At 39.8% G+C, this 23,767-nt stretch overlaps 1 protein-coding gene across 1 annotated transcript in view; it reads left to right on the top strand.

Annotated features, from left to right (window-relative positions):
* Positions 1–23,767, top strand: part of AGBL4 (AGBL carboxypeptidase 4) — a gene marked incomplete at its 3' end in the record, with an annotated part of 860,906 nt that overhangs the window by 337,624 nt on the left and 499,515 nt on the right. The window contains exon 5 of the mRNA XM_082053132.1: positions 588–804. Within this exon, the coding sequence (XP_081909258.1) occupies positions 588–804 (217 nt within the window). The remainder of the gene's footprint in view (positions 1–587; positions 805–23,767) is intronic.

Here is a 23,767-nt window from a genome sequence, read left to right on the forward strand (position 1 = left end):
TTTATCTTGTCAGTTCCCAAAGCCAGAAATCTTGCGGAGGGCAGCAGTCCAATTTGGAGCAGGACCAAACACCCTTTTCTCCTTTGCTTACCAATTTAGGACCAGGTTATTTTCCATACCTGAAGTTTTTTGTTTGCCTTTTGGTTTTATTTTGTCACCCTAATAATGTATCTTTTCCTCCATCCGTTGGCTGGGTGTTGATAAATTAAGGATCCTGACTATTAATGATAATAAGAAATATAAAGCTATCCTGGATTTCAGTAAGAGTTCTGTCAGAGTTCCTTGGTTAATTGTCCCTCGGCTGTGTGCTGGTGCATTGGCCGGTGTGAGGGCTGTAGCCGCGCTCCAGCAGAGCTCTGGTCGGTGTAGCGGTGTGAGATTGCACCGGTTTAACAGCCAAGCAGAGGAGAATTTAACCGCCCGTGCATCCTTTTTGCTTCATGGCAGCGGGTTTCTCTGTTTGTGAGATGCTCTCCCCTGCTCTGGCGAGGAAATCTGAATCTCACATAGCCTTTTTGTCCAGATTTCTTTTGCCAATGTATATATATGTCAACGCCTGCATATGTTGGTTTTGTTTTGTTTTTTAGGCAAAGAATACCCTCTAAAAACGTGTATTACTACCGCTGCCCGGACCACAGGAAGAACTACGTCATGTCCTTTGCTTTTTGCTTCGACCGCGAGGACGACACGTATCAGTTCGCCTACTGCTACCCCTACACGTACACGCGGCTGCAGCACTACCTGGACAGCCTGCAGAGGAGGAGCATGCGCTACTTCTGCAGGGAGCTGCTGGCGCTCAGCGTGGTAAGTGACGGCCGCCTTCCAGCTGGCAGGCTGCAGTGCCCACGGCTGCCCTTACATGCTTACAGACCCATTTGTCATCCCTGCTGAAGTACACACACATATATTGGTTTCACTGTGGTCAATGACACACGAGGTAGCAGCGTACCTGCATGGGGAAACACAGACAAACGCTGATTTAATTTCACGTAAATATTTCCTTTGCAATATGCGAAGCAATGCTAAATTCCCCTGTAGGGTCAGTTCACCTCTAAAGACGTTTAAAGATGAAACTGAAACAGCTGTATTGAAGAAATGTGTTTTTTAGAGTATTCTGTCCGTTTGTCTTTAGGAAAAGCTTTTCCGTTCAAACGCAAATCTGTGTCTTTGGAACCAGAGTATATCTTTTCTTGGTAAAATCATGCGAAACATATGCAAATGACCTTTTTTATTTACTCTTAAAACGTCTGTTTTGGTGATTTGAAATTGAAAGGGGTTTGGGGTCTCAGTAGAGGTCCTTTTGCATTCTCAGACTTTTTAGTGCACTTGTTCCACAGTCTTAATATCTTCTCTGAGATTTGATTTGGTCTAAACTTGTGTGTGTGTGTCAGGAAAAGAAAACTGATTCCGGTGAAGGCTGATGATCCCAGCAGCCGGGCCTTTAAGAAGAACCCCAGCATATATCGTGACAATCGGGATGAAATAACATGTATAGCCTGCTTAGAATAAATAAAAGGTTTCCAGTATTAGAGCAGGACATTGAGATACCTACGGTGGCGTGAAACTTGCATGATAAACTAACTTATGGATAAGGCTAAAAATAGAATTAACGAAGGCAAGCATTTTAACCCTTTTGTCAGTCAAGTACGGTTCTTGTTCTAAAGATAACTATTATGTGTTCCTGAACTGGCATTAATTATTAATCATTCCAATTAGGGGGACAAACAATTATGATAGAAAGGGATATTAAAAAAAAATAGGAAAGTAAAATCTTCAGAGGGTAGAAGGAATACTATCATTTTAATGTGTCTAGGGTTTTAATTATTAATCTTAAAGGGCAGAGCTATCATTAATTCTGTAATGAAACTGAATTTGTTTCCTTTCACTCTGAAAATAGTGTATAAACAGTCACATTTGCATATTCATCAAACCCTGATCTGAGTGATGAAAACACGGAGATAGGAGGCTTTGTCTTTTATCTGCATTTAGACAGAGCTGTACTCCTAAATCTTGTTAACATTGTGTTACCGGTAGTTGCTAAATATTATTTTTCATATTTCACCAAGCTAAACAAACAGATGCTACTCAAAATGTGCAGGAAATATGCTGCGTATAAGTCCTGATTTTATATCTATATGTACACAGACAGTATGTTTTGCAGAAATGGATATGGTAACATTTTGCAGCTCACCATGCCGATCTGTATAAAAAGCCTCTGAATCAGGCTCACGCTGCAATCTTTGTGAGGAACGTTACAATCTCGGAGCATTTCTGGCTCTTCTCCATGCACAACTGTCCTAGAACAGCTTGGTAATTTAATGCCTTTGCTGAGCTTGAATAGACAATTTCCATAAGTTCTCTGCAAGCTAAATATTTTAAGATAGAGCTTTGTTGCTATCATACATCTTTAAATGGTGAGAACCAGGATCCTTCATCCTCGCTGCAGAGCGCTGCCTCAGAGCAGGGCTGGCTGTACTTGGGGGGATTGCGTGCGGATAGGATGGAGTCAGAGCTGGGGAAGCGAGCCCCGGCCCCGCTCTGGCCCCTTATGTAAGGTAAGAGGGAGCAGATTGGCATAAAGAGGCCTTAAAAGCTCTATTCCTGGCGAAGGACGATACCCCTGGCAGCACAGGGTGCGAGGTGGCTCGGGGTGCTGTCTGAGGACGGGCTGCGGTCCGGGCGCTGGCGAGGCTGCGGCACATCTGTCCAGCTGCTCCGAGCCACCGCTGGCTCATCCCAGTGGCTGTGAGGGTGGAGAGCGGTGTGAAACAGCTTCATTTCTCCTGGCTTATGAAGTTCTGAAATGTGCCTCTTGGAGACAACAGAATCTCACCACAGATCTTTGGAATTTTTGTTTAATTATTATTTTTCTTTGTCGTGGAACAGTAAAATGCAAGTCACAAGAAACCGCGCTTATGTAATTGCTCCTGAAGGCTTTCTGAGTGCACATTTTGCTTCACGTAATGTTTTCAAGGCAATCTAATTTCTAATCTAATTTCATATTTTCTCTAAAGAAAGTGCTATGCCTCCATTAACTCCTTAAATACTTTCACTAATTCTATGAAAATTGAAAGTGAAATATCAGTGTGGGACATGTAATTGTCATTAGGATGCAGAATGGCAAAGTAGTTCCGAGCCAAATGGCAAACGCTCCCATTGCCAGCGTGAACGGATAACTTTGCTGTTCTATTTCTGACCTTTTAATGTTTATATCCTTTACTTCAGAGAGCTATCTCACATTCTAGATGTGCCAAATGGTCTTGAAAATAGTCTCTCCTGCAAGATAGCTCTGATGGTCACCCAGGTGTCATTTAAATGGCCATTTTCTTTCTGCCATTGTCGGCCTTAGGTAACTTCAGACTTTCTACAGTTTGTGCCTACAAATCACAAGTTCTAAATACATGAGCATTTTTAAAAATTGTTAAATAAGCTGCTTGGTATATTATTGATGTGCCTCTCAGCATATATTATGCAATATTTGCAGCATAACATACTGAAAAATAATGTTTCTATTTCTGTGAAGATATAACCACAGGCTCAATTTACATTTACAGAACCTATTTTATGATACTTATCCAGCCTTATGTGTAGTAACAGCTACGTGTAGCAGTATAACTAATGTTTCAGAGTTGGCAAAAGTTGTGAGGGTGTCATCACTTGAAACTAGAGGTCTAAATGAGCTGTGCACACTAGAAGTGTGTGGACAATTGATGAGACCCGTACCTCTAATAGTAATCCACTATCACACATCATTAATTAACGAGTTTTGGTGAGCCTGGCTCAACTCCTGCAGCCCACTTCACAAATCACCACCGGCTTGGCAATATCTTCGTTACTCTCTCAAAAGAGAGGTAAGATTAATTGGAGACAGATACTTCCTTTCACCCCATTAGGTAATGATGCTTCCAAATTATAGTTGAGGTGAATTGCAACTGCACATACAAACCACAAGCCTCAGAGGGTTTTCCACAATACACAGAGACTGGAAGATGGAATTCTGTTAAATTAAATATTAAACATACATATTTTAAAACAAGAAGGCAATATGTCTAATGTAGAGCTCTGAAAGTGAGCCAGTCTCTTAAATCAGACATGAGATAGTGAAACAGATTGGAGCACAGTGTGTTTCATCCTGACTTCATGCCGCTTGGGTGTGTGCTTTAATTTACTAAGTTACTCCTGATTTATGCCGGTATCAGAGATCAGATTGAGGCCCAAGACTCTGAAACTGCACACCAGATGTCACATTGCTGGTTCATTGATCAAATATCCCTTATTTACCGTCTAAATGACTGGGTACCCCTGTAAAAATAGTTGATCAGTTCTACCGGTATCTACTGGTCCATTTTTAACTGCTCAGTTATGACTGTTTTAAAGCATGAAGCAAAGAAAATAGCCAATTTTCTAAGGTTAAATTTCCCATTTCTGCGTTCAGAGTTGGGTTACGTAATAACAGTTCTGTAAAAGAAAAGTATACTCTTTGTCTTTGGAAAAAATAGAAGTTCCAGGTTCGGTGTGATGTATCCTGCCTTTGAAATCATGTTGGCATTGCTCTCTGTACTTTCCAAGGGATTCAACTGCAACTAGGTTGAAATGTCATCTAAATGCAATTTGTGGCAATTTACTTGGTCTGAAAAAGGCCCCAGAAACAACGCTTTAAAAAAGTCAACTTCTCGTTTCTCTAGAATGTAACAGTGCACCTACATGTATGTTCGGGGCCTCTTCTCTTTTATTCAGTGGCGTATATATTTACTCGTATATTATAGTAGCGCCGTTCCCACAGCACTCAGGAAGCGAATGTCATCCCAAAACTGTACGTGAGGTTTTAAATGTTCCTACAGCCGTTTTCTGAGCTGGGTTGGATATCAGCAGAGTTGGAGCTAAAAATAACACCAGCAACAGTTCTTTCAGAAATGAAATATGATTTATAGGATAAAATAGCTCAGTGTGCTACCAGGGAAATTATATAAATAACATGAAAAATAACAGGGAACTATTCTATACTGTCAGTTTTAAGGAAAAATTCATTGTTAGAATTTAAAGGAAGTTCTGGCAGATAAACTGGATTGTGGGAATCATAGACAATGAAAAATAGGCAAAACTACGTTACTGTCGAAGGTTGCCATCTGTCTATAGGATGTATACAACTGTTCCTGCTAAAAACAAGGAACACTTTTGTTAAGGTGGGCAGCATTATGTAGTTTTAGAAAAAACAAACTCAATAAAATAATAATATACAGTTTGTATTGTGCAAGGTCACTGAATGTATAAGCTTGGTTACTTCTCAAATTCCAGAAAAGCACTGTTTCTTATAGTAAAATAATTTCTAGAAGGATTTGCACAAATAGCTGTTTACCTTTGAGTGAAAAATCATAACTGGGGCAGGCAGGTTCAAATCTCAAGTCGGTTTTGCAGTTCACATTTTATTGCTGCTTTTGCTTGTTTAGAAACTCTTAGGGAAAAAAATGTTTGGAGTTTCACAGGAAACAAAAGCAGCTTTGCAAAGGATCCACTGAGTTAAGAAATCACTTGCAGAAAAACTGTAATGATTCATATAAGAAGAAAACCTCCTGAAAGCAGCTCTTGGGTTCCCCTGCGGGCTGTTCATCTCACCGTGGCTCCCGCCGTCCTGCGCGTGGCGTGCCCGGTCCCTGCCCTTGCTTCCCATTTCCTCTACGGTTTTCAAAGCGAACTACAAGGGTGAAGTTGTGGCATTTGTTTGCTGTTCTTATGTTACTTATTCTGCTTTGGTTTTTCCCCATTCATTCCCCTTATCTCTTTGCATCGTCCAATCCAATGTCAAATCCAAAATAGCTTTTAGGTCTTTTACATACCAGGACTACATGAGGCAGTTGCGTTGTCTTCTGTGCACTCAATATCCACATCTCACTACCATTTCATTTAATTTCATATCCTCATCTACGACCTGTCTTCCCTGTCCTTAAGTCTTATGTGCTTTTTGTTTGATCTGTCCTCTAATAGATACACCCTAATTTCCAGAGAAACTGGCATGATAGGTGGTTTGTCCAGGCTTCAATCTGGAGATAAAACATAATGATCTAGTCGAGGGGTGCCAAACTACTCCTACATTTATACAGTCCTAAAGTTACATTTGGCCCTTTGAAGGCAACTGTGAGGCCAACGTGGCCCCCGGTGAAAATGCGTTTGACACCCCAGGTGTAGTCAGACATCCCGATGTACCTGAACTGTCACCCGAGCGCTGGAAGGCATTTCAGAGCATGAATCTTTGTTTCATGCTAATGGCAAATCTCCAATAAGCACCAGATTATACTCATTCTTGTTCTCAGCACTTTCCAGTGCTTGGTTGGGTGCCACACTACTCAGCGTGACAACTGCGATCCCAATAGGAAACAAACTTTGTCCATACACTCAGTTCGATCCCCAGGTCTGGGCAGCCACCTTTAGTTATTGCACCCTAAGCTTCTGGGGACAGGGAGCACCTATTTCACTCTCCACCTTTAGTGCCTTGCTCACTAGAACTTCTTTTTTGGTTGGTGTTTGGAAAATATCACAGTACAACCAATAATATCATTCAATCAAAAAAGCAAGTCTGAGGTCCTGCATATACACCAGTGTAAAGATCTTAAAGTTAACCTAGTAGCCCTGAAGGACACACAGATATTTCAAAGATACGTGTGGGCCTTAGAAACCTACAAAAAACCTGGAATACATTCATTCTTCTTTCACTTCCACTTGCAGGAATTTGTTTTCCCTCTTTTGCAGCACAGCATTAAGCTGTAATCACCATGGTGGTACTGATGCAGAATGGACTCGCACGTAGGGGAAACCGCGCTATGTGGAGCTATTAGCTACGTTTGCCCCGCAGCACTTCACCGCGTTGACTCTGCTGGGATTTTCACTGTGTTCGAGTCGGTTTCTATTTAGATCTGCTGAGTGGTGACTGTGTAATGCGTCTGTGGGGCTGGAGCTGGATTGCAATCTGTGTTCCTTGACTGTCGATCAAGATCCGGAACGTGGTTAGTCTGGCCCACGTTACCTGTAGGGCTCAGACCTTGGGCTTACCTAACGATTTTAAAGTCTGCTCAGTCCAAAGGGTTTGGATTTATGACTTTTAATATAACCAAAGAAAGAACTATTTATTGATTTAGCTTTATACTAGATACATAACGTAAATAGAATGTATTAAAATCTCTAAATACCTTAGGCAAAATCTTGTTTGCATAGTTTTAGTAGACCAAGCATTGTGGCTCTGATCCAAAGAAACACTTAAGCATAGATTTAAACTTAAACGTGTTAAATAGTTCTGTTGAAGTCACTGGCACAGTTCATGACATCAAGTTAAATGTGTGTGAAAATCCCTCTGAGATATTGTATGTAGCCTGCGATCCATCCTTGATTGCAGCGCGGTTTTAATGGCCCTTGCTTTTCTGCACTGTTAGGAATGGATTTTTGAATCATAGACTAGCGCAATGAAGAAGGACATTGAATTTACATGTAAGGGAGGCTGGTGCCATCCTTACTGTAAGACATCATGTTGCATTCAAATGTATTTTATTTTAGAAGATCATAATAGTAGCGAGGAAAGAGTGCATTTCTAGAAAGTGCAAGCTTCTGTTGAGGCGCTGCTATTATCTGCGAATACCGAAAGCAGTATTTCTCTTTGCTTTTGAGACAAAATAACATACAAATAACATGAGGAGACAGACAGGAGCTTTTTAATGTAAAGCAGTAGGTACTTAATTGAAAACTTTTTGCTTAGTAAATATAAAATACTGCTTAAAGGCTTTTTAATACTCTTTTAAAGAGATCTTATATGGCAACCAATCGTATTGGTACATGAAAAGAACTCCGTTCTCTGATAAATATCCTCTTTTCCATGTTTTCAAACAGCAGCTGAGCACCATACTGTGGCAGCAGAGAACGATCTGAGGAAATGAGCACAGATTGAAAAGGTCTTGGTTACGTGACATTTTCAATGAAAAAGAAAAGCCAGGCCTAGGCCCACGGTCCAAGGATTTCAGTCAGGATCCTGCGGACCGTGGGCACACGGTGCTATAGAAAGCGTTACCCACCTTGGCCGGTGTTCTCATAGATGTGCAGTGTGGAGGAAGATAATGGAGAGACAACATCCATTTCAGGAATTTTCCTAAGTTTTCATGAAAGAAAAGTCAGGTTTGGAAATCAGTTTTCTCCCATTTATTTTGAATTTCCTATTAATTGCACCCGATTTTGCACTTAGTCTTAATTAGTTAATTTTAAGAGGACTGTCACTTTCTCAAAATCTAAAGACTGCAGTATTTTATAATACATATGTTTATTTTTCATTTAGATTTTCTGCATTAGTGTGGATTATATTAATATCCATCATGATATTTTTAATAAGCTTCTTAGCTCATTAGTAACAGCTGCACATTGTGTGTGTGTGGTTTTTTTGTTTAAATCTAAATTGCTTAGAATTAAAATATTAACTAGTCTTCTCCATATTTATGAATGCTGCATTATGGAATGAGGGGAAGTCTTATGCCTCTCATTAAAGAAAACCCAGATTTATTTCTTTTTTAGAACTTTTGCTCCGACAGCCTCCAAAACGTTGCATAAATGTCACTGAGTTCAGGTTCATCATATTCTTCTGACTGTAGTGTCATTTTATAGGGAAGTAGACTAATACAGAAACAGGGATCATTTAGAAGCAATCTATGTTAAAGACTTTGGTATTAATTTTCTGAGGTTAACCATACTAAACAGAGTTTGTACAGATGGAGTTTCGCTTTGGAATCGAGTCAGGACCATGGACTGTACATTCGATTTGTCTTCTTAAGGCACTTGCACAACATTTTCACTAACAGGTTTGATAAACTGAAAATACAAAGGACTTATTTCAGAAGTCCTGCTACACAAAGCGGAGGCCCAGCTTTTGATAGTTAGACACCAAAAAGTTTAATGTTTTGGGAAGCAGGTTGTATTTGCGGTGGCTGAGCTCTTGCATGTATGGCCCACGGTGTTGAAGAAAATAATTAGAAATGGCATCTGTCATTTGCACAGTTCATGTGATTCGAGACCTCAAGTCTGTTTTTCTTATTTGCATCCTGAAAATGAAAAATGGCCAGTAAAATGTTACATCTGATGGAAAACTTATAGGAATGTGAGATGACTGGTTAAGGGCACTTTATAGATCAACAGACGAAGACTAAAGCAGAAGTTGATGCTACTGTGTTGGAAAAAATAGGAGATATTTTGGCAATACACCTAGGCCCATCGAGATTTGTCTTAGATCTGGACATACATGTTAATCCAAACAATGAATATTTCAAAATCCGAAAGGTAATGGGTAGAACATGAGTAGAGTTGCTACTCCCAACACTGTGCTCAAAAGCATTGCATCTTCTTTATCTACAGTGACTGGGAACACGTAATATCCATATTGCCTCTAGTAGTCTGCCTCTCTAAAGTCTAAGGAAATGGTCTAGATCCTTAGCATTGTGTAGGAAGTCATTTTATCAACATAGAGTACGTTGGTATCTTCTGCATGAGGACCATCCCTCTTCATCAGAACTGTTGATATTGTAGGTTCCTGGAAAGCTTGTAAAAGTTTGTTGGGTTTTGTGTTTGGTGTTGTGTTGTGTTTTTCTTGTTCTATTTCTTTGTAATTGTGGTGGCCTCTTTATGAAGAATCCAGACAGTGTATATCAAGAGACCAAACCACTCAGAATGTGAACCCAGGTTAAAAAGAACGTGTGTTTCCAAGGTGCGCTTTTCTGCTGTTGGAATCATCCTTACAAGGTGCTGTGGCAGCGCCAGATTTGCCGTCAGCTCCAGCTGATTTTGAAATCCTTCAGAGCTTTAGGAATAAAACTGCACATATCCTCTAGATTTCTTTTATAGAAATAGATAAGATTTTGTAACAGCAAATAACGCCGCAGAGCTGAGCAAACTGCCTTCCCACAAATGAGACTTGGATGCACTCAGACCAAACAACATTGTAGACTCATACTACACAGGCTCATAGAAAGACAAAGATATTATACTCCTCCTGGTCTAGCAGGATTCCTATATGTCCATTTTGGCTGAAATTCCCATTAGCCATGGCAACCAATGAGAGAAATGCGCAGCAACAGATAACATCTAATTTAATGCTGACAAAGAGGTGGGAGGCATTGATCTGTTTGGCAGAAAACTTCATTCTTTTTCATTCCTATAATTCAGATTTTCTCATTACTGGACACAGATGGCAAAATATAATTTTATTAACTATAACCATTTGTTTTGTGGTTCATCAGTTAAATTGCACAGAGTACAGAGACTAGTTTATGCCGGCCATTAAGGAAAACAAGTTAGTAGCTAGAGCTATACTACAAAAGGCTATAGATGTTGCATACAGTGCTTCAAGATCATTTGTTGCTATGACAATAATGAAGCAGAATAGCTGTGGTCTCTGAAATCTCAGGGTTTTCATGTTCTCAGTGAAATACAGGTAAATACAAACTCTTCTTTTAGAGAGCTGGACTTCCTTCACAACTACAATTAGTTTATGTATGTGTGTTACAAAATAAGTAACCCACTCGCTGCTCATTAGAAAGTTAAATCAGAAAAAAAGGAAAAAGGATGGATTGAAAAGCTCCTGGACAACAAGCACATCCCCTGTTATCTGCTGCCAGTGTCAGAATGAACCACCAGGTAAGTGCCAAGGAGAGGGAACTTGATGGTTCCTGAATTACCTACCAACCATCTCCAAAATCTCCACTATCAGCCGAGCACTCTTGAGGTAGAAGTGAGTGAGGACTGCATGTCAAAATCCTTTCCTGATCTCATGTACCTTTCCTTACCTAATAAGAAGTCCACCTGTGTTTATTTTTTAACATCTGGGGTACAAACTGCATTCTGGAAGTTATTTCCACCCTGGTTTCATATAATTCCGATAATGGCACTAATTTCATTACATGCTCCTTCTGAAAACTTACTCTGAATCTTCCTACAACTGGGGAGCACAGATTAGTTACTCTATATTCCCTTCTCCTAAATAACCTAGAGGAATGATCATTTTTATGTCTATATATATTTTAAAATGCAGATAAGCTCTCTTTTCTTTCATGCTGTCACAAATGATTACCCGCAATAACGCTGAATCACAACAGCGGGTTTACAAAGATCGTGGACTGGTGGCGATTAACACTCATAAGCTACTAGCTCACAAAAGGTATCTTTTTTAGTTTGAATGTGATTAGAAACCTGCTTCATGTGGCAGGATGTAGGACAGCCTGCTCTCTGACTGCAGCACACGCTGTGTGAGCTGTTGGAAAATACCAGTGAGAGATGTGTCTCTAACAGAACAGGAGCCCCTGTGCACAGGCAATGCAGAACATTGGGCTTTTCTGGGAACTGCTGTTACACAGAAATTTACTAGAAATGACAAAAGTGTTTGGACTTTGAACATTTTCTTCCTTTGATTCAAAAATACTCCATAATGATTACGAGGCAATGATCACAGTCTACTGCATAAAAGTAATGTGTTCTGATAGGAAGCCTTGGGAACCGATCACACATCATCAGATCTCCCTGACCATGCTTAACTTACCAATATACCACTGGTGGCAGATGTATTTCAACCACGATCATGGACAGAATTCCTTACGGCAGCTGGATACTATATATTGCGTATGCTGCAGTGTATTGTGTATACTGCATCCTTGTTTGCAGCCAACAGCAATATGACATTTACAGCTTTTGTTCCAGGGACAGTCTGAGTTAAATCTCTGTGCCTTCCCTACATCACACTCTGGTAAGCTGCTTGTATGCGGTTTACTCGAACAATCCTGAATGCCAAAGGCCTGAAACAATTCTCCTGTTAATAGGAAACATGGAGACAAGTTTTCTTCTTTTCAAACATCCTTTCTAATTTCTTTTTCTCTCATTCTGAGAGAGAAGAAAATTGTATCACGCCAATCTTCTCCTCTTGCATCTTAAAGCTTATACATGTGGATGTATCCTGATTTCAGAAGATCATATTCATTATAGTTTTAAACATGTTATCTAACAATACACTGGAATCTACTAGAATGGCATGAATTTCTATAGGGAAAAATACGTTATGTGATAATTTTCATATTTCCTGTCTCCCAATCAATATCAGAACTATTTGTTGTCACTAATTTTGGTAAACCTCTCCTCTTCTGTTTGTTTGTTTGTTTGTTTTTTTTCCCAAATGGATGGAGCACCTGAAAGCGCTACAAACTGGGTTTTTCACAATCTTGCATTCAGCTTCTATAAAACTTGCAAAGGGCTTTCTGAGGTTTTTTATCTGTTATCAAACCGTCTCCATTGTCTCTTTCATTGCTCGCGGTGCCTACACCGCAGCGATGCTCAGTCTCGTTACTCTGTCCCCATCAAAGTCGCCTCCCGAGCCCAACATGTGCCACCAGGCAGCGGCGCGAGCAGATCTGATACCCGACCTCCCCGCACTGTGGTTCATCGCAACAAAGCTTCTCCAGGTTACATCCAGAAAGCTTTCTCAAAGGGTTTTTTCTCTGGAATTAACCATGTTATTAAATTACCCGTGTCTTTCCCAAAGTTTTCTGCTCGGTTTGAGAATGTCATTCACTTCAAGGATTCTAGAAAGACTTTAGACATCTGCTTTAACAGAACTAAGTTCTTCAGGCATCACCTTGATTTATTGGCTCGTTACGTGATTTCAGAGCAGGTCTCTACTTTTAACAATATCAAAAGAACCCAAAAGACAGACAGACATGAACTGCTTCAGCAATACCTTGTCAATACTTTCTTACTGTCTGTTGGGTAGATCCCTGGGGGGCCTATTGGAGTATTTTACACGCATTATGCGGTGAGGATTTGCTTTTGTTCTGGATTTCTTTGGATAGAACAGGTCTGAGGTAGCTTCTTCCTCAGCATTCATTTAATTTAGTATTTGTGAGTTTTTCACAGGGTGTGCAGACAGGGTGGGAAATGCTAAGGCCGTGTACAAAGAAATGCCTATTTCCCATAAAATCACTGTGCATCTTCCTGCACCCCAGGTTCATATTTAATACAGCAAAGAAATAAAAGGAGCAGGGAGAAAAATGAGGGAAAAGCTGGACATAAGCCTTTGAGAAGAATAGATGAGGTCATCCCGTTACCATAAGACACATGTAGCTATTTGTCTCTCAGTGTCACTGGTGGGCGGGTGGTGACATCCAGCCTGTGTGCTTGCTTAACATTCAGAAGACATCGGTGACAAATAGGGTCACGTAATGATGATGCTTACCAGATTTGGGAATATGTATTGCTACCGTTACTTCAGAGGTCAGGCTTAGCTTTCTGAACTTCACATTAGGGTCAGTCATCTTCAATTCCACTGTAAAGTTTGGGAAAATATATGTGATTAATGAAACAGAACGGCTTGTTTGTGTGGGTTTATTTGTTTATTTGGGGTTTTTTTGGTGAGTGTTCTTTTTGTTGTTGTTGTTTTTTCACCCTCAGCTATTGGTAATGTTGGAGCTAAGCTTATTCCTTTTCTTTATAGATTACAAATGACTGAAATGCAAGAGCCTTAGAGCAATTGTGCATAATGAAGAATTTGAATGTGATCCTGTTTGTGTTAAACAGGATTGAAATATGCAATACTCATCTTGATTCTGAGACTAAATACTAATATGAGTCAATGATAGTTCATGGCAGCAGTTTCAAATGCAATTCTTAATATTGTAATGTTTATAGTCCTTTGCAAATGAGCCAAGAAATGTGCTCTGGAGTGTCTTCATTCTGCCCGGAGTCATCTGCAAGTTCCTGCTGCACTCGGTGAACTTTAACAAGAAAGGTGATGCTTGAGAACTTTTAGTAGTGTTGCATTTTCAGAATGGATATCCAGCCCCTAATAATTTGTAGTTTATTAATTAAAGACATCTATTTTAATAAATTAAAAAATAGGATTATTTCTCCCAGCCTGATCTGTGTTGAAGACCTCTGAGCATATCGCTTGGAAGAAATGAGATAGTAAAAAGAAACTGCCAGAATTCAGGGATGCTAGAAAGGGGAAATGTCGTGTAGTCACATAACCCAAATATCTAGAAAAACTTGTTAAATCGTGGCCGTTGTTGTCAAAATTCTGTGCTCTTTGCAAGCGCCTGGCTGTTCTGGAAAGGGAAGTGTGTGTGTGTGTGTGTGTGTGTGTGTGTGTGTGTGTGTTCAGTTTCATCCATCAGAGAACTCAGAGGCAGAATAACGTTCAATCATGATGTTAATCGCAGCACAACAGTATCTACTGAAACGACTCTATAGAGGATTTATTCTCCAATCTATGCAGGTGTATAAAGAATTCCTTTAATGGGTGGTGCATATATTGTTGTAAAAGAATAGACCCCTTTGTATTAAAATTACATGCCTGGGATTTTAACATAAAAACTGAAAAATCCCACTGTGCAGAACTGACTTAAACTCAATTTCCCTCTCCCCCTTTTACAATGTCAAGATGCCTGAGTGCTCAAGTGACTGAATAAGTGCTAAATATTTAATGCATGGAGGTTACATTAACTGAGGCTTTGATCTCGAACTTCTTAAAAACATCTTAAAAGCCCTTCAAAAATGGGTTAGTATTTCATTACAGTCACTTAAAATAGATTTATTTTATCAAAACATCCTGTCAGAAACCCCAAAGCTGTGATTAATAAACTACAGCATTTTGACTAAAGCATCTCCTAATACCAGTTTCTCGGTGTATCAACAGATTGTCTGTTTAGCTGGCCCTGCCACCTCTGCCTGGCACCTGCGGAGGGTCTGGGCAGGTGTACACAGTAAATCCACCGCGGGCTGCTACACGTTTGATGCGATTCAATCGAGCATCTCTCGCTTAATTCTGAGATTAACTTCATGGAATAAATTTAGTAAGGCAGTTTTGTACAGATGCTTTTGTTTAGTAACACAAGTATTTGGGCAACATGAGCAATGGAATAGATCAATAATTATTAACATCTTGGGAAAGCGCTGCTCATTTTTAATCCATACACCATAAATTGAGAACATCTTTGGCTGCGTTATGACTGTTCTTCAGAATCTTTTCATTGTTCAAGGACAGCAGCCTACAGCATGATATTGTGTATCTGCTAGATGTACAGAAGACAGAAGCATATGCAGAGGCAGGTTTCAATACGATGAATTTCTACTGCATCTAGCAGCCCCTTGCTGGGAGAACTTGACCCACCCAAACATATGTCCCCTCTTCTATAGATTTCCTTCTCATTGCCTTTGTGCACCTCTGTATCCCACCCTGAAATCCCCACTATTGTTTTCCTAACATGATGTGTTTTGTCCTAACGCAACAGGAACACACAACTTAGGATCTTAAGTGGTCGCTCTGGTGCTGAATTTTGAATGTAGTTGTGAGTTTGAGTTTTCAGCTCGTGCCCATTGTTTCTACTTCTTAATTTGTACCTGCTAAACCAGTGAAAATGAAGCTGAAAATATCAGTTTAGGAACTGGTCTGTTTCTGTCTTCTTAGGAATTAGTAGATTAAAGCAACATGGTAAATATATTCCAGGATAATAAGGGAAATAAACCACCAGATTCTGAGCTCAGTGAAGAATTGTATATAGTCATATGGCGGTATTTTGTCAAAGCAAAAGTTAAGGTTTTCTTCTGGAGTCTCCCACGGTCCTAGTGAACGGCACATGACTAAACCATCACGAACCACTTTGAAAATATATGCCTTGCTTCTTAAGGGAAATGTGCCTTTGCAGTGTATGGCTTGTGGAGAAGGTGTTTTGCATATAAAACCCACGTGTAGATTGAATCCTGTTATATAAAGCAAGGCTGGCTTTCTGTGCAGCTCTTTTGTAGTACCAACATTAAAAGGGTTGTTATAAATAAAAGTGGAATATAATTATAAATGCCCTTCTGAGGGAAAAAAATAAAAATCCTTGATTACCTTTGAATTCTTTTGCCCTTTAAAAAGGTTATATTTAACTGGTTCAGTCTCTTACTTGATGGTTCAGTTCCCCAGGGAAATCAGCCTCCAGTACGAACCGTTTCAATTGGGTTACATGACTTTACTTTGTGTCTTGCATTTGTTAACAGACGGGTTATATAACACTGCGGGCTAAACGTACATTTTGTGTTTCCAGCTGCCAGCGGGACCCCTGTGTTCGGGGGGACGACCAGACAAGTGGGAAACGGCTTTGAAAAGTTCTGCTGGAATTAACCCCTCTTGATAATAGCACAAGCTGCTTGAAAGTAGAGAATAGGGAGCAGTGTGAGGCTATAAGTCTTAAACTATTTAGTATATTTAATATTCTGATGTGCTACCCATCATCCACGTGTTTTTTATGACAAAAATAAGTGGGTCAAGTTGTGCCCTTATTCCCAATGGCACAAAATCTGTGGAAGCGCTATTGACCGGGGGAGAATTTCCTTGAGTTACTGGTGTTGTAACTGAGAAAGTAACTGGAGCGTGTGTGTGCGCTGCCTCGCTGGAACACAGGGCTGGGCTCTGGGCAGGGCGGTGCTGAGCAGCTTTAGATTCATTATTCTTCTATTTCCATCAAGTAATGCTTTCCTGCTAGAGGAGGAGATGAAAGGACCTTTTAAAAAATATCAATAATAAAAAAAAAAAAAAAGAAAGGCAAGAAAAAGAGGTTTTTTCTTTTCTTCTCTTTTTTTGGTCGGTGATCGATAGTCCCACGAGTGCCGTATTTGGAGAAGAAAGGCGAGCAAGAATCTTAACTAACTAGCGGGAAGTTGATTGTAACATGCTGGCGTTCAGGATAAGAGAGGAGGAAACCTTTATGCTGAGAATCAGCAAAAGCGGGAATGTGCTTTACCCCTTTGCTTATTTTCATTTTGCAAGTCCAACATACTCTACGTAGGCTCTGGAGATGAATTTAACTAGTTTTGTTAATTGCATGGCATAAGATTTGGAATGGGACGGACAATGAGCTATGACAAATGATATTTTGATCCAATATACAATAACGTTTGGATTTGAGATGCTACATTTTTGGCAGAAATAATAGTGAATTATTCTATAGATTGGCAGCAATCTGTACGTGCCTTATGCTGTAAGGTGGCGCACTGGGGGTGTCCACCAATCATTGTGTTCACAGCTAATTCCTCGCACTAGGTGATGATGAGTATATGGTGCTGCCACTTTTACCTATATCAGCTCAGAGAACTCAGATAAAGCTGTTTGTGCTTCCTCGTCGTACAGCCTGTGGGAGTGAAAAAGGACATGCACTAAGACAGCAGCCTTCTGTTTCAGAGCTGGAAAAACTTTAGGGCCTTGTTTCTGTGTTGAATTGGTTTAAATTTTTTTATTATATTTATTAAAAATGCATATTGTACCTGGAAGGATTTCCCGACTGTTCTTTGAGCACTGCTGAGTCAGCCAAACTCCCTGTGTATTTCTGCCGAGTCACCAGTGCTCTTGGCAGGCACTTTTATTTTTACAGTCTCTTACTCATTATATTTTTTAAAATAAAGCTTTTGTGCTTTTTTAGTGTTAGATTAAAAGAAAAATAAGTAAAACAAGTACTTAGAATTTCAATATAAAATAAAAGAATATTCTTAAAAAAATATATATATATATATTTTTCCAGCACAGTTTTTTCTGTCTTCTCCCTGCTCAAGTTTATTCCCTGTATTCACTGTGAGCATGTCTTACCTTTAGGCTGAATAAACTGCTGTACCACATCTTCTATGTGAAACCCATACAGTGACACGTGTATGTTACATTAACTCTTTCAGAGTCGTGGTGGGAATTGTTTGCGTGCCTCTTCCTGTAAATTACATTTATTTAATTTGGTTTAAGAGGCAAAATATGAATCCATCTTCTACCTTCTCCGCTGTGGTTTCCTGAGTGCCTGCAGTTATTGTGCGTTCAGGGTTAGTGGACAGACAGCGAAGGCTTCTAAGAGTCAGAAATCCGGAGGTGTGTTTGCAGTCCTGGATTTGTTGTGTATGTTCAGTAAAACACTGGCAGGCTTTAGAAGATCTTTTTCTGTGCTTCTATTAATATTTGCATGGAAGTTTGAATTAGAATTATGAAATATTCACTCCACAATGGTGTGATCTCCGTCACAGCCACAGAAGTTGGGGTTTTTGCTTATGCCACTTTGCATTCAACCATCTATCATGCAATAAATTGATTTTTCTGTCTTCTGTTCCCATCTTCTTAAACCTTCGTATTCCTGCAGAGTTGATTCTGCTCTTCCTTATTTCTCCTACATAGAATTTCTATGTCATAATTAACTTCATGTGTGACACGTTTCTTAATTCTTAGCTAAATGATTGTTACAGTTTAAAGTGTGATAGTTCAAAACTCTCTCTTCCAGTGACCAATAACTTTTTTCCTTTAGGGAATTTATTTCAGCTCTTTAGGTTTGGAACATTTTTCTTTGATGAATTGAAGACACTGTTGTAACAAATATCTTTGTCCAAGAAAATTTTCAACACTTAAAATATTGGCCTGTAACTTTTTATGCAGGAAAAGGACTTAACAGCCCTGTCATGTTTTCTTACCACAAAATCAGTCTGGTATGGGGCATTTCTGCGTAGCTTATTTTCAGGATTGTATCTGATCATGCAACTTGTTCAGCTAACCATGGAAGAATGGAAATCTGCCTTGAGAAACGTCTCTCTGCCACGCTTGCTGTGTAGCTGTTCCTTTAATCAGTAGCAGAGTGGTAAAGATGAGTGTGATCAAGGCTTTCCCAGTCTCGTTCTGTCTCTAAGGCGCTTTCTTACCTGGTGCTGTGAGAGCCCTGAGGGTCTGCAGCACCACCCGGACTCTCCCCTGCCCTTCACCCTCCTCTGCCTCTTCTGCTGCGCCAGCCCGGGTGTTGACACCCGACCCTTCCTGCTGTTCCGCAGCAGCCAGAACCAACGCTGCCCACTTATTCCCTGCTGTGATTTGCTCTCTTAGCAGCCCTGGACCCTGATATGCAAATTGCTGCTTTGGTTTCCATCAAGTTTTTGGCATTTGGAAGCAGAACTCTGTAATATTTTTCAGAATTAACTCTGATTTGCTTTTGTTCTACTTTGCTTAAAGTTGTTTGATGTCATCCAGGGCAGTAACTTCAGAATGGGAGCTCTTAACCATTTTTATTCTTGGTTATCATCATTACTATTGCTCTAACATTCAGCCTAACATGTATACTCTGTGGCTTAATGCTCTTTGCATCCATGTGAAATTAGTGTGTGTGCAGAAAAGGCCCCTAAACCTCCTAATGGAAAATAATTTTATTTGTGGGCATACGGGAGTTAAATTTTGTTTCCTTGCAGTTTTGATTAGCGAGAGGCTCACTGGCACCGTGGCAGAATGCTCAAATAGGCATTCTAATGGTGAATAAAGGTCAACACACCGGGATTTGAAACCATTAATCCTTTTGCTCTTAAAGCAGGCAGAACTTTTACAGACTATATAACACATTAAACAGTAGACTCTGAAAGTTCTGAAGAGGCGAAGCGTACTTTCCAATTACCAATTTAGATTTTTAGAACTTCTGTTTTAAACAAAATTAGTTGGAGAGTTTTTTGGCGGGATGTGTTTTTTTAAAAAAATATTATTTTATTATTTCTCATTGTTCTGTCACAAGAGGATATTTCTGAGTTCATAGGGCTGTGGAAAAAGAGCCCCCAGTGTATGAAAAGACCATGTGTAGTGGAGACAATGCCGGTCCTTTCAGGTGACAGTAATGGTACCAGTGCGTGGCTGCAGAGCTCCTCCCGTCCAGAGGAAAAGTGCAGGCTGGCTTTAAATTGATTTCTGGCCGTAGAACAGCTGTGGCCGCCCTCTAGGACACCGCGGGCTGGTAACTGAGACCAGCAGTGCCTCCTGCTGAACTTTTAACCCAGGTCTGAGTGAAGCCTGTCTGCTGGGACGGCTCCAGCCCTGGCTTCAAGGCGTCAGGAAGCAGAGTGTCTGCTGCTTCCTTAGTAATTTGTTCCAGTGGCTGATTACCCTTACTGTTAACAAAATAAATCTAATTGTTGAGTTGAATTAACCCGGGATTATATATTTATTTGGTTTCCTCTGGAAGCTAATTTTTTACTGCGAGATTAAGAAATAATTTCTTTCGATGGGGGCACAGGGAGGGGAAGTTGATGCTAATGCAACAGATTGTAGTACTCGATTCTCACTTCATTTTATTCAGCCCTCAAGTATTTTCTCTGGCTTCTTGCTGCATCTATTTCAAATTTTCAACATCTTTTTTTTTTTTTTAAATAGTTTTTAGATTTCCATAATTTTATTCAGCTTTACAAATGCTATATTTAGAAAAAGGAGGTATTTAATCTTATTCCCTGCTCTCTGAACGCTGGGACGTTTCAGTGAGGCCGATGGAACCGCAGGAGTGGGAAGGACCTTTGGCCAACCTCCATCCCCCTTCCTGCAGGGCAGGATTGGCACTTACTCTGGACGGATTTCGGTGTTGTTTCTGACAGCTTTTCTAGGAGCACTCCAGAATTTCCACAGGCAATCTGTCTTCTCCACGCTCTCCTGCCTTTTAGTACTCGACAGCTATTTTCTTCAAACCCAGCCTCAGTCTCCCTGCCTGCTCTTGAAGGCATTCATGTCTTTCACTGTCTAACATCAGCACAAAGAACAGTTTGGCGGGTTTGTGTTTGCGGTGGTTTCGTTGTGTTGGTTGGTTTTGGGGGTTGATTAGCAACTTTTATCTGTATTTCTTTTTTCTTCTTCAACAACCCTGATCCTTACTTGCAGTGATATTTCCTCGGCTATACTTTCTTCTGTATTATTACTGGTTGATCTCCATTTTCTGGAGGTGCCATTCCTGAGGCTGGATGAGATCAGGCAGCTGCAGCTTTACCAGTGCTGAACAGTAGGATTCTCTTGTGATTCGCAAGCTATACCTAATTTACGCATTGCAGTAGGACATTTGTCTTTCCTGGAGCAGTGTGATATTGTTGATTGATTATCCAGCTTGTGATCCACGACAACTCATCATCTACGAAATGGCTACCAAGTCAGTGGTTCTCCATCCCAAGCAGTTAATTATTCTTGGCTAAATACAGTACTTTGCATTTATCCCTACTAAACAAGCACTATGGCTTCCAAATAAGATCTTTAAATTTGCCAAGGTTATTCTGAATTCTGGCCTCTTGTCCAATATATTTATAATATCTCCAAGGAGGATATTGTCACAGCAAGTATGTAATGCTATTTTCTAGGTCATTAATCAAAATACTAAATGCTACCAGACCTAGGAGAGTCTCCTATAGATTCTGACTTTGAGATATCTTTTTGTGTTGATAGGAACGTTGCTAATCGCTCCCTGAGTTTTTGAATCAGTGCTGCGCCCACTTGGTGCTGTTTTCATCTGAATCCATGGCTTGCTTGGAAGATTATTATGTGGAAGAGGATCAAAAGTAGTCCTAAGCACACATGACATCTGATCCTTTTCCTCTGTCCACAAGACCTGTTACCCCATCAGGGAAGAAAATTAGATTGCTTTGACGTGATTGTTCTTGACAAATTCAAGCTGGATGTTATACATGTGCTCATTACCTTCTGGCCACTTACAAATAGTTTGGCTATTTGTTTCAGTATTTTTCCATGTATTGAAGATAAGCCGATTGGCCTACAATTGTCAGGCTTGCCTTTTTTTTTTTTTAAAGATAGCTATTTCACTTGCCCTTTTTTATCTTCCAGGTTCTCCATTGTGCTTTTTAAATTCTCAAAGATAAGATCTAATGACTTTGATGTTCTTAGTTAGTTCTTTAAGTACTGTTGGATGAAGTTCATTAGACTAAACCTATTTAAAAACGTCCACCTTTCCTAACCACTCCGAATATTGTACCTTCTCAATTTGAGGCTCAAGCCTGGCTCTTTGTCAGCATTATTAATTGTGATAGCTATGTGATTGCAATTGACCTTATAATAAAGTCTGAGGTGAAAAAACCCCAAATCCTTAACCTTTTTGACATCATCCATCATGTTCCAATCCTTTCTTAAGGATCAGATGAGGCTTTTTCTTAATATTTGTCTTACTGGAGTACTCTTTATGCTTCATCTCATCTTAGAGTCATTTGGATGTTTTACTTTTACCCCTACCAGATGGGTAGCTCCTTTCTACCACCATAGTCCTTGTTCTGTAGGTGTAGTCTGTGTTTTTATTTATAAATGTATAACTCCATATTTCCTTGCATCTGAATCACACAGAGTTTGAACTGGCCCAAATAACATAGAGACACAGTTCCCGTGATTAATCTGCTCCTCATCATCACTCACCACTCCAGCTGTCTCTCATCCATGGATGACAGCTGTAGTACATCCACCTTTTCTTTTAGATCCTCAATTAAAAGATTGGAAAGTGCTAGAGGGTGATACCTTTTCCCCCTTTTTTTGTGGATTTCCATCAAAAACATCTGCATTACATGTTAATTCTTTAATTACTACTTCTTGGGAATTTCCTTTAATTAGCTCTTCATGCGTTGAACATATGCTTTATTGAATTTATGGTATTACCTGGTTTTAAATCCTACTGACATTTTGAAGTAAGTCACAAGCTTCGTGAAATGATTTCTGTAGAAATCAGCTGCATTTCTTGTCTGTACTGAGTTTTTTAATTTTATAGAAGTGGAAATTAGCTTTTCAGAAGCAGAAGTGGGGAAAAAGTAGGACAGAAAGACTGGGTTAGGACAAATAAATGGCTAATACAGTGAAACACAAAAACTTCTGTCTTATACATAATGGGATATAGAACTTTACTTGTAAAATGGAAAAAAAAAAAACAAAACAAAACAAAGAGAGGACAAGAAAAATATTGAGCTTCCCTGCAGAAATATATTTCTGTAATGTCTGCTCTGCTGGTTTTCCATGTTCCTGTAATTTCATCAGCTTCTCTGATACAGACATGCAAAGCTCCACCTAATGGATGATCTTGCTCTTAGACCTACCGATTGCCCCAGGAAAAGCCCTCAGCCCACAGAGCTCAGCTTATTCCCAGCCTGTTATCTGGCTGGGACGTTGGATGGTGGCTCCCATTGTTTCAGCGATCACACTCGATAAAGCAGTGTTATTGCTTTTGACGTTTATATTGAGGGAAGGGCAGCGTCACAGAGGTCTAGGATTGCTCATAGATCAGAGGCAGATTTGCTAGCCATCACCAGCCCCATCCAATATAATGATATGCATTGACAATTATGATACTAAGTGCATTGTAATTGTTTATAGACCACTTCATGATTTAAGCAGTTGAAGTAGCTATAATATCCCTGGCAATACAATAAATACAAAGAGGGAATAAGAGATTTGATTAATATTGTGAACTAATGAGATAGACCATTTGCTTACAAGGAAACCTGAAGGTTAATCATTCATACTCTAACAAAAAATCAGACTTTGTGAGATCATATTCTAGTTAATTGAAGACGGCAAATTCTAAGTACGAGAGTCATCCATTACTTATGTGTAGCCTTGTTTATTATATGGCTAGATTTGACTTGCCAGTTAGGATTTCCTCATGTAGAAATGTATTTCTCTCCATGTTTGGAGGACGGCAGTGAAGGTGGCTCTGTCACATTTCATTACTTTAGACTTTACTCTGTTTCATTTCAGTCTGCAGTAGAACTGCTTCTGAAATGGGATTATTGACCCCTGCCATTGATCACGCTGCCCCGTGTGCGTGTCCATGTGTGTGCAGTTAGTGCCACTATTAAAATATGAACATCTGAAGGTAGAAATAATACATGATCTGCAGTGTAAATAATATCTATGGATCTTTCCTTTCTCTTTCTTTTTTTATCCCCCTTTTTTTCTGAACCCAGCTTAGTCTGTCAGCAGGAT

The sequence above is a fragment of the Streptopelia decaocto genome (assembly GCF_964273445.1).
Source record: "Streptopelia decaocto genome assembly, chromosome: 5".
NCBI classification, from domain to species: domain Eukaryota; kingdom Metazoa; phylum Chordata; class Aves; order Columbiformes; family Columbidae; genus Streptopelia; species Streptopelia decaocto.